Source organism: Oxyura jamaicensis (genome assembly GCF_011077185.1).
Source record: "Oxyura jamaicensis isolate SHBP4307 breed ruddy duck chromosome 2 unlocalized genomic scaffold, BPBGC_Ojam_1.0 oxy2_random_OJ78096, whole genome shotgun sequence".
NCBI lineage: Eukaryota > Metazoa > Chordata > Aves > Anseriformes > Anatidae > Oxyura > Oxyura jamaicensis.
Genome location: NW_023303506.1, coordinates 1 through 11,775, shown reverse-complemented (window position 1 = coordinate 11,775; position 11,775 = coordinate 1). Strand labels below are relative to the sequence as shown.

At 45.6% G+C, this 11,775-nt stretch overlaps 1 protein-coding gene across 1 annotated transcript; it reads left to right on the top strand.

Moving 5' to 3' along the window:
• Positions 1-9,695: 9,695 nt before the first annotated feature.
• LOC118157033 (myosin regulatory light polypeptide 9-like) lies at positions 9,696-11,770 on the top strand (the record flags this gene model as incomplete). Its single annotated transcript, XM_035311289.1, has 3 exons — positions 9,696-9,827; positions 11,169-11,367; positions 11,606-11,770. Coding segments are annotated over exons 2-3 (349 nt in total), but the record flags the coding sequence as incomplete, so codon positions are not given.
• Positions 11,771-11,775: the final 5 nt, after the last annotated feature.

Genomic DNA, 11,775 nt, shown 5'->3' with positions numbered 1-11,775 from the left:
CTTTCCTATTTTTGTTTTGTCTCAATTTTTCTTCCTTTTTTCCCTCCTACCCAGACTGTGGTCTTCACTGTAGTACTTCAGACTGCCCAACCTCTTCCTATTCTCAGAAGATTGCTTTTAAACTCTCTCTGTGCTCCTGAGTATGGTCACTGTGGTAGTCTTTCCTTGGAATACCTGACAGATGACTTTAAGAAGGCAGTTCATGTCAAAATTTTCACCTACAACACCCTTGTCACAGAACTGCTGAGATCTAGGAGACATGCAATTGTTGAAATGTCGCTACGTACCATTAAGCTGAGGAGCAGTTGCACTCTTACTTCTTTACTATTGTAGCATTTCCGCAATTCAATATTTGTGAACATGCAAGCAGCCTGCATTAAGGATAAACGTTAAGTCTTTTTTTCTTTGAACAGCTAAATGGACTAAGTCTGGGAGGTTAAGTTTTTATCCCGTTACAAGCACTGGGCCTCTGAACTATTCTCTTCCCAATGATTAGTAAATCTCAATAAATTTTAGGTGCTGGTATGTTACACTGAATAATCAGCAGATAAACCATCTGGATTTTCCATGCTGGGAATAAGTTTAGAATTAGTGATTATTAAATTGTAAATCACGCTAAAGCGAATCTGCTATCCTTCTCAAGAGGAGGTTTATTTCAAAAACTTGTGTGCTACTGTCCTTAATTTTTAAGAGCCAGTTGAAATGGGGAACGTAGCTGTTCCTTGATGCAGTGTGTGGGCTTTACACTGTTGGCCACTTCTGCTGATTAGGGGCTGGTCATGGGGAACTGTATGAAGTGTAAGGATACCCATACAGGAAGATATGTTAATGAGGAAGAATTTCCAAGGATGTTCAAGAGCAAATAATGATGACCTTCCTTGGCCAGGTCTCCCTGTTACCCATCCTGTAATACAGGAAACTCGTCAACTTGCCATGGGGATGTTGATTTATCCTAATTTATCCTTAACCACTGGGTTTATCCTTAAGGATTTATCCTTAACCACTGGAAGGTCAGTAACAAGCCCTGCCAAGAGACCATATAAGAGCATCAGATGCATTTTGTAGTTAGGAATGTTCAGACAGCTGAGGTTGCGTGCCGAGGGCTGGAGGGATGTGTCATCAATAATCCACTTCCAAAAATAAAAATAACTTTGGTCATTGAAACAGTTCAAGATTCTGATGACTTATACTTAGCATTTTGCAGTCAAATTTTTGGAATCAATCTGTTCTCCCTTGCAGTTCATGTATAATGGGTCTTCAAACTGTGCTAGAGTAGGCTTATGATGAAAGACTATTTTCACAGGCTGATGCACACATTTAATAGCCTTAAGTCTGCAGTGATATATAACACCCCGCAAAGCGCCATTGAAAAGCAGTGATTTATTCTATGTGACCCATTTACCCTGTTCTGAGGCTACATCCTCAAGGGTCAAACTCAAGCCAAAGCCTGACTGCAGCTGCATGAGAGAAATCCAGAGAGGAATCTGTCTGCGTGAAATGCTGCTAGTGTATACTTGCCTTTTTTCTTTCCCCTCTGTTGCTGGTGATACTTGTAACACGCAGCTTTTTGACCGCTCAGGATACGCTCATTTCTGTTCTTTCAATCTGCATCTAAGCAAATAAAATGTTCTCACACTTTGATCACACAAGAAGCATTTCACAAAATGGAGTCAGCTGAATACACTGGCTTAGCAACTAACTGATGTCACAGAGGTGGTGTACACAGACGTGGAAGTAAGGATCTGTTTCACTACTGATCTAAGAACTATCTTTAGATTGCATGCTCGTTTCTAAGATCACCAGCGTATGTTAAGGAATGAAATGGGCCCCGTCCTGTAACAGGACATCAGGGCCTTAGTATCCTGCACATAGTATTTGTTCTGAAAGATGGAAAATATCTTAAATCTTGTCAAATATTTCTCATGTCCGCAGCTTTTTCTTGTTGGTAATGATACTAATATGTTATCTGATACATTCCTGGGGAGCTTCAGCTACCAATGAATAGCTCTTACTCCACTGAAGGCATTCAGACAATGGAAGTCCAAATAACAGGTGAGTAACAATGAAAATAGAGGCAGAGAGGTTTTGGATAGCAGCAGTTAATCTGCCATTGGTATTGTCTGTGTACCCGTGCTCCTATTTTGGTCTGCTCCCTGAATTTCTCAAACACTGCTGTCGCTTTTAGATATCCTTCTACTTCACAGAGAAATGATTCAGCATGACAGTAGCAAACTCTGTGAACTCAGAAAGAGGATTACAAATGCCAGGAACAAAACAGACTAAGAGAAATTGGTAAATGCAGCTTGCAAATAAGTTATTACAAAATGTTGAAAAGGAATACTGGAAAACAACTCCACGCAGCTCATAGCTGTTGACTCAGAGATCGCTGTTTCCCTAACTTTTGATATATTAGATTAGGAAACTTGTTGTGAAGACTAAAAGTGGCAGCACATGGCTGAGCTTCCTGTTTTCTCCCTCCAGTTCGTGGGCCTGTACGTGGCGTTCCCTGGGACCACTCGTTTCCTGTAGGAGTGAACTCAGCTGCTGAGGGCAGACAAAGCACGCAGGCTGCTGGGGTACCACATCCTTTGGCATTAGCCACGCTAGACCCTCTAAAAAATAATTAGCATTACAAATTTTGGTAATACGGAAATAATTATTGCCAAGGGAAGTTTTCAGGCCAAAATATGTAACGTTCCCTCGAAAACAGATTGCACATAATAGGTGTTGCATCACAGGGCTTAAGGGGTCATGCAGTCTGAATGAATGTCATTCAAACTTTGAGCCTGGGTCAGGCTTAAAGGGTTATCGTTGATGGGGTTGCATCAGGCTGGGGGACAGTCATTAGTGGGGTGCTGCAGGGCTCCGTTTTGGGGGCAGTTGTCTTTAATGTTCTCATAAATGACTTGGATGCAGGATTCAAATGTACACTAAGTTTGCAAATGACACCAAATTAGGAGGAGCCATTGACTCCCTGGAGGGTAGAGAGGCCCTGCAGAAAGATCTTGACAAATTAGAGTGCATTGCCAACTGTGTGAGATCTTAACAAGAGCAAGTGCCAGATTCTGCACCAGGGATGGGGCAACCCTGGCTGTGTGTATGGACTGGGGGACAAGAGGCTGGAGAGCAACCCTGCATGAAGGAATCTGGGGGTTTTGGTTGATGGCAAGTTGAACACGAGCCACTAGTGTGCCCTGGCACACCATGGGCTACACGTGGGATGCATCAGGCACAACATTGCTAGCTGGTCGAGGGAAGGGATTGTCCTGCTCTGCTCTGCACTGGTGCGGCCTCACTTCGAGTGCTGTGTGCAGTTTTGGGTGCCACAGTATAAGAAGGACATAAAACTGTTAGTGTCCAAAGGAGGGGCTATAAAGATGGTGAAAGATCTGGAGGGGAAGACGTATGAGGAGTGGCTGAGGGCCCTTGGTTTGCTCAGCCCCGAGCAGAGCAGGCTGAGGGGAGGCCTCATGGCGGCCTGCAGCTCCCTCACGAGGGGAGCGGAGGGGCAGGCGCTGAGCTCTGCTCTCTGGGAACAGCGACAGGACCCGAGGGAACGGCATGGAGCTGGGACAGGGGAGGATCAGGCTGGGGATTAGGGAAGGGTTCTGCACCCAGAGGGAGGTTGGGCACTGGGAAAGGCTGCCCAGGGCAGTGGTCACGGCACTGAGCCTGTAGGAAAGTTCAAGAAGCATTTGGACAATGCTCTCAGACACATGGTCTGACTTTTGGGTGGTCCTGTGTGGAGCCAGGAGTTGGACTCAGTGATCCTTGTGGGTCCCTTCCAGCTCAGGATATTCTGTGATTCTAGTAACTCTAACAGAAGATGTTTACATGTTCTTTGGACGCATATGATTAACAGGAGAACAGGAAATCAAAATGCCTCCTGGAAAATCCCAACAGCTTGCTCATGCAGTTTCCTTTACCATGCAGTGGTGATTATTCCCTTTGTAAACCAGTCTTGTCCTTTGACAAAGCTTGAAAAGCAGTTACAAACAGTACAGAAGTAGGCAGGTAAAGTCAAACTTGAGTATGTGCACCTACAGAAGCAGAAGGTGCATGACCGCAGCATTCAATTTAGCATTCTTGTCAGCTGTCACTGCTCAATTTTGCAAGGCTTATTTAATCTTTAATCTCTAATTTCCTCACTTTGACTATTTTAAGGTATCAGTGAGTAAAACCTCCCTAAATAGAACCATCGAATCATAGAACCATAGAATATCCCAAAATGGAAGAGACCCACAAGAATCCAGAATCCAACTTCTGGCACCTCACAGGTCTACCCAAAAATAAAGACCATAAGACTAAGAGCAAAATCCAAATGCTTCTTAAACTCTGACAGGCTTGGTGCCGTAACTGTGTCCCTGGGGAGCCTGTTCTAGTGTGTGACAGCCCTCTGGGTGAAGAACCTCTTCCTGATATCCAGCCTGAACCTCCCCTGTCGCAGCTTGACCCCATTCCCTTGGGTCCTATCGCTGGTCACCAGAGAGAACAGATTGGCACAATCTAAATACTGAAATACTTTTTTTGGTAGTTTAGTTTTCTTTTGTTTTGCTTATGAGTGCTGTGTGTATATCTCCTTGGGAGTTGAAAGGCAGCATTTCACAATAATTTACAGCCTTTGTCTAACATAGCCAATTGACTGGGTGTAAAATAAGGACTGCAAGCGCTGTCTTAGTACTTGCTAAAATAGAGCTGGCATCAGACGCAAGTAACTTGAGCCTTGACTTAGCATTGTATCTAACAGGCACTGACATTTTCTTCCCTCTGTCAAATTCCTCTTCCTTAGCTATGAGCTAATCATCTCTAAAGCAACACGTTTCATACTGTCAACATATTACCAGCCCGCAAGAAGCATGTTGATTTTGAAACTGGTTCACCAGCCAACAAACCTTTTGTAAGCATCAGCTAATAAGAAAGCTGATAACAGCTTACTTTCTGTGCCAAACACCTGACTAAATACGCTCTTTCCTGTTTTCTGGATATGTTTTAAAATACCATTTTAGGCCTTTGGCCAAGCATTGAACAAATTTCATTTTCTTCCTTATTTGTACAAGCACACTGTCAAAGAGATACACACGCTAATTCAGCATGTGCTATGGGCTGTGGCTTAGCAGAATTAATTACATGTGTTTGAAAAACTGGAAGGCTCAGCCTTTTCTGACTCAGAATACCTTAAAACTTGTTTATTTTTGCATTTCACGTATAAACATTGAAGAATCATGGTGTCTGGTAATACTTCTGTTTAAAACTAGTGTGAAAAGGAGGTAGGAGGAAACACAAAGATTTGGCTACAACTATCACAACTTGCCAGCTGGAATTAAAAACAAGTGATGGACAACCAACAGAAGCAGGGAAGTAGCAGTAGCATGACCTCTTTATCATAGAGAACAGGTAGCAGGAATCAGCAGCCCAAGATGTACATTTCAACTGTGCGTGTGCATGTGCGTGTTGCTTATATATAAAGGACCTGGGAATGTAAGACTGGCAAGGAGCACCTTTTCTGCTGACTCCAGTCCCTCCACATTCCATCAGCCAGTTTCAGTCCCCACTCATACAGTGATCAAACTGCAGACTTAAATAAGTATGGTTTTTTTTTTGTTTGTTTGCTTTGTTTTGTTTTTTTCCCTGTTTTATAACACTTCAGAAAGACTGACTGTATTTTATTTATGTTTCACTACATTTCTCTGCTTTGTCCTTAGCCTTGGAATATCATTGTCATAGGATGCTCTAGAGAGCTTACGTTCTCCTCAGCTGGGCACAACGGAGGTTACCAGAACGTCAAAACAGAGCTATTTGTCACTTACGTAATGGAGAAACAACACATCTTTCTTCTATAGGCTACTGCATTTTCTCTGAGAGCCTTTGTTTTGTATGCACCAGAATCTGCTCTGAGGCAGGGATCAACTGGGAAAGCAGTTACTTATCGTTTTTATTCATGAGGCCTTTGAAAACAGCGAATATCCAGAAAGTTGGCTGGAAGTCTTGCTCTGAGGCTCCCTGAGAGATCCAAGCAAAGATACGCATTCAGAATCCCTTATTGGGTTTAAAACTTCTCAAATGTCTTCCCTTTGCACCACAGCACTGGGGCTATTTTTGGAAGAATTCCGAACAATTCTGGCTCCCAAGTATCACAAGAATTACTGTCACTCTGACCGATACAGCACTGCACTTAGGATAGTGTTACAGAGACAACAGATAACAGCTGGAATCGGGGAAAGGATAGAAAGGCAGAGGGATGAGCCAAAATACTAGGTGAAGGAACCGACAGTCAACATGTTTTTGCTAAATGACTGTTTCGACCTAAAACTACCTCAGATCAAAATTCTGACATGTATAATTTTCATGGTGCTGTCAATACTTAACCTCTGTAATTAACATTTGCAATTTTTGTTGAACAGTGACAATATGCGCAGAAAAATCTCTTAATTTGCAAAACCATCCATCCAACTTTCACGTATTTTTAATCCTTATTTCAATGTGAAAATCACAAATCAAAAAAAGACCTTCCAGGGGCCTGGCAGGGGAAGACCTCAGGTCTGGTTGCTGAAGCCATTCAAGGAGTCAGTGCATCCCAGTTGTGTTCCTCTTTAGAAATACAAGAAGAAGTAGGGAGAGGGGACAGTTGCTGGGTTTCCCCTTCCCCACTTTAAGGGCCAGATTTTACTTGCAAAAAAAAAAAAAAAAAAAAAAAAAAGACCTCAGCTTCGTGGTTCTCACCTTCTTAGGAGGCATCAAGGCCTGAATGTTTCAAGGCCTGAATGTTGAACAGAGCTCCAGCCTGAGCAATCCTGACAAGCTCCTTGCTGTTCAGTATGGCCAAATGCAGGTGCTGGGCACGATCCTGGTGCTCCTTCTGGCCCTGCAGCAAGCAAGTGGTCTGCCAGCACTGTGGAGCAGGCAGGGCACACACGGCCAAGGGAACCGTAGCTCTCCAAAGGAAGGCCAATGCTCCCTGCTCTCCACATCCAGACTGTGCAGCTCTTTACAGCTGGAGAAGGACAGACTAGGCAGGCTTTTACTGTGAGGAAGCACAGCTGTTCCTCTTGCATTCTGTAGATTTATTAAAAAAACATCAAATAACCCAGATCGACCCTGCTTCATTAAGCAACCGAGTTAATCACAAATATTCACCCAGTCATTAAAACTCTGCCGTGGTGAGGAAATGGAGAGAATTAAATGTCAGTGGGGAAAAAGTTTACTGTAAATTGCTTGCTGTCTGTGACAGCCTTAGAACTTATGATTGAAATAGTTAATTTTAAAGGCTTTGACACAACCCAAGGAAAGTAAGTCCAAGAAAACTTTTCAACACCACCAAAGTAATAAAATATTTTCGATGGAGAAGATGGGAAAATTTTACACATTTTGCTTAAAGGCTTGTTTTCTCAAACGTGTCTGACAAATGAGAAAGAAGGTGGGTGTAATGAAGGAAAAGGAGTTAGAAGAAAATGTAAAGAGTTGAGAACTCAGCACTAAAAGAAAAGCTCATGTTTTCAGGTAGGGTAAATTAATTCCTGTTCTGTATGGTTTCTCCAGGAAATTACGTGGTACTGAGAAATAAACAAGCCTTTGGCAGACATTCTTGGATGCAGTAGTGTAAGCATTTTTCTCCAGCCCACAGGGCAAACGCTGTATAAAAGCAAAGCCTGTGACTAGATGGCCCCACTGCTTGGTGCAGTACCGAGGGGTAAATTGGCATCCTTTCACCACCTGGCCTGAGCAGCCCCCGACCCAAATGCCCTTCCCGTGAGCCACAAAGGTCAAACTGTGCAGAGCAGCAGCAGAAATGCTTCACTGCCACTGCAGCGCCAGGACGTGAGGACTCTGGACACGGTGGAGGAGGGCTGGAGGAACCACTTAGCAGCAGAGCTACCCACTGCAAGCACGGGCTTCCCAGAGCACGCTTTCCCTAGGAAGTGCCCGGACTGCTCTTCTGGAAGAGCCCGACAGCTGCTGTCAAGACCAGGCCTGCTGTTCCATCAGATAAGCTCCGGCACCAGCCAGGCATACGCAGTCACCGCCAACGAAGCACTGCTCGCAGGAACCGCCGTCCTACGAGCATCCTCTCCAGAGGGAGCTTTAAGCAGCACGGAGCCCTGCTCACCTGAGGGATCATCAGGGCAGATCTCAAGATCTGTACCACCAGCTCATGCAGACACACACAAAAAAAGACCTTTTTTATAAGAGGTGCAATATATGCCCCTTTTCTCCCCCCTTAAACTTCTTAAGCTGCATCATGAATGTATGTATCGTGAATCAAGTAAGAGAACCGTTTGTAAAAGGGTTATATAGATTTACATCGCACAGAAAATGGTCTGCATTTAAGAGGCGGTTCTCGGCTTCATTGTGAGACAGTAAATTGGCGAACAAAAGCTTTGAGAGAGCGAGAAGCAGACGTAATTTCATCACTAAACTGATCTCATGCCGAGCAAGTAATGTTACCCTATCTCTTCACACGTATTTTAAAGTTAAACACTGGGAACAACATAGAGCTTGACAGGTTTCATATCACACCTTTTTAACAGCACAAAAAGTACAATACAGAGTAGTGTGTGTGCAACACTGGTTCAATTTAAAGTAACTGATGGAAGGGTTTTAGATTTTTAGATTTTAGATTTTAGATTTTTAGATTTTAGTTTTAGATTAAGACGTGAAATAGCTATTTTCGTAATTAAATTTCAACACACAATTCAGTTGTTCGAGACTATCACAGGGTATTTTAATGACTCTATTATTGTCTAGGTGTCCCTGCCACTCTTCCGCCCACTCACACTGTGCATATAATTCTTACGAAACCATGTGCCGTATGCAGTAAGCACAGGGATTTTTCCCCAGGTACTGGGGATTTTTCGCCAGATACTGGGGATTTTTCACCAGGTATTGGGGATTTTTCACCAGCACTTCTTCCAGGACCATGCTCCTGTTTCGTCAAAGTTCAGCAACTTTTTCCATTGCGTTTTCAGGCAAGTTTGAGAAAGTGACATTAAAAGTCTTGAGAGGAATAGTCTCAGAGGCTCAGTAGGCTAACTTCTCAGACCCCTGAAGAGCTACTGCTCTTCTGTTTTAGGGTGGGAAGGGGGAGGAAATTTGGGCCTTTTAGCGATTAACGTGTCCCCCAACTCTGGAACCACAGCTTCTAGGGGATGTATTGACTTCAGTACGTGCAGTGCCTACACTTCTGTGAAGGTCTGTACTGAAACATCTGTAAGTGTGTAATCGGTAATTTTGGCAGAACTCTGATAATTTTTTCCCCCTTTTCTTTTTTGGAGTTACTAAGTTATACCATAAATACGCTGTTTGCCAGCAACACTGGTGACAGGTAGGAGTGGGGCTGAACGAACCGCAAGCTGACAGCGCAGCTCTCCAAACTGGCAATACTTCAGCTCCTTCTATGAACTAAACAACTTTTTTTGAAGCCTGAGGTCGCTCCGCCGGAGGGGCCGCAGCCACCGCCCGGCGCTGCGAGCCCGAGGGGGGGCACTGAGATGGCGGCCGGCCAGCGGCTCCCCCCCCCCCGCCTCCAGCAATGGTCCCGCCGCCGGGCACCCGCTGAGGGGCGGCGGCGCTGCCCCCGGGCTGCACCAACACTCCCGGAGGGGGGGGGAGAGCGGGCTCGGGGCCGCCTCGCGGAGCCTCCGCCGCGGGGGCCGCCGTCACGGAGGGCAGGCGGCGGCGGGGAGGGCGCGGAGCGGGGCCGCCGCCTGCCTCTGCGGGGGCCGCCCGGCGGCTGCCCGGCCCGCTGCCCGCCCCCGGCGGGGCGGTGGTTTGTCCAGGAAGCGCCGCTGCCGGTTCCTCCGCCGCCCCGATCCGCTGCGGCAACCGCTGGGGTGAGGCCGTTGAGGCGGCGGGGGTCTCCGGGGGGGGGGGAGCTGGGCGGCGGGGGGCGGCTGCGGGGCGGCGGCCGTTGAGGGGCGGCTGCTGCTGAGGGGAGGCGGCGGGGGGCGGCGGCCGCTGGGGGGCTGCGGGCTGCGGCCGGCCTGCCTCCGGGGGACAAATAACACGCATATATACATCTTATTTCTCTTCGAGCGGCCCTGGGAGCGATTCTAGGCGCCGTGCGCTATCCCCGGGCGGGTTTCTCTGCGGCCGGCTGGCGGCTTCCCGGGGCGTGTCGCAGCGCCCTGCCCTGTGTCGCTGTCAGCCCCCTGCCGGCCCCCGCTCGCTCTGAAGGATAAAGGCATCCTCCCCCGTTTCCCTCTGTCAGGCCGTAAAGCTTCTCTGCTCCCCGGCAGAAGCCATAGCAACAGGTAAATGACGGCAGGAATGATGAAGCGACCGAAGGGTGACATTGCCCTGCGTCTCAGCCTGCCACGGGTGAAGACACCCTGTGCTAGGGAGACGAGCAAAAGCCCTGAGTTTGTTTGTGTGTTTGTTTGTTTGTTTGTTTTCCCTTTTGCTTAAACGAGTAGGCAGCAGAGACTGGCTTTCAGGTAGGCCAAACCTGTAGTACGGTTCAGGTGAAATTAAATAGATAAAAGTACATTGAGGTCAGACAGCGAATAGTGGTATCAGCAGAAAACCAGCTTGCACAGTTCTCCTAATGCCAGGGTTTTGTTTTTTTTTTTTAAATAAGGGAATGCAAGGCAGAGATAGAGACCCATTGTCATACAAAACAGCCACTACTGTTTCATAATTAAATTTCAACACACAATTCAGTTGTTCGAGACTATCACAGGGTATTTTAATGACTCTGTTATTGTCTGTACTACCAAGAATAGGCACATCAGGGTTTGTTCAGGTGAACTGAGCTCTGTTTCTCTTCCCCTTACTCTCTAATACTGCACACACACTGTATCCATACAAAGTTACTTCACAAGGTTAACAGCAGCTCTCAGAACCTCACTGTCCTCCTTCAGACGTGAGACCAAAGTTCCATTCTTGCAGATGCATGTTTTAAGAAGGAAACCAAGACGAAAACTGTTCTTTTAACAATGAAAATTAAGTGCAATTTACATCTTGTTTTAGTCACTTTTATTAGTTAATAGCCTGACTGATATTTGTATTTCCTGCTTCTATTTTGCACTTCCTGGTTAGGGAAATAGGCTCTGAGGAGAGAAATGTAAGGGTGTTAGAGGTGTGTTCTGTCTCTGAACATTAACGTTAAAACTTTAAGCTTTTTTTTTTTTTATGTCCTAACTCTGACCTTATTCTACTTACTTCTCTCCTAGTATCCAACTGCCAACATGTCTAGCAAAAAAGCAAAGACGAAGACCACCAAGAAGCGCCCTCAGCGCGCCACTTCCAATGTGTTTGCGATGTTTGATCAGTCGCAGATTCAGGAATTCAAGGAGGCCTTCAACATGATTGATCAGAACAGGGATGGCTTCATTGACAAGGAGGACCTGCATGACATGCTTGCCTCCCTTGGTAATGTTGGGGCAGGGGGTGAATTCTGCTGCTTATCTATTGAGCTAATAAGTCTCCCATGTATAAATCAAGTAACAAAACATCTGCTAACTCATTGCATTGGGCTCTGGGATCTGTTACCATGACTTTTGACTGTTAATAAATGTGATGAAATTATATTAACAAATTACAGAGTGTCATTTTTCATATGTCTGATATTTTATTGAAGTTTTTTAAGGTATGTTTATGATCTCTGTAGGAAAGAATCCAACAGATGAATACCTAGATGCCATGATGAATGAGGCTCCGGGACCCATAAACTTCACGATGTTCCTCACAATGTTTGGTGAGAAGTTAAATGGCACCGATCCGGAAGATGTAATCAGGAATGCTTTTGCTTGCTTTGACGAAGAAGCAACAGGTATGTGG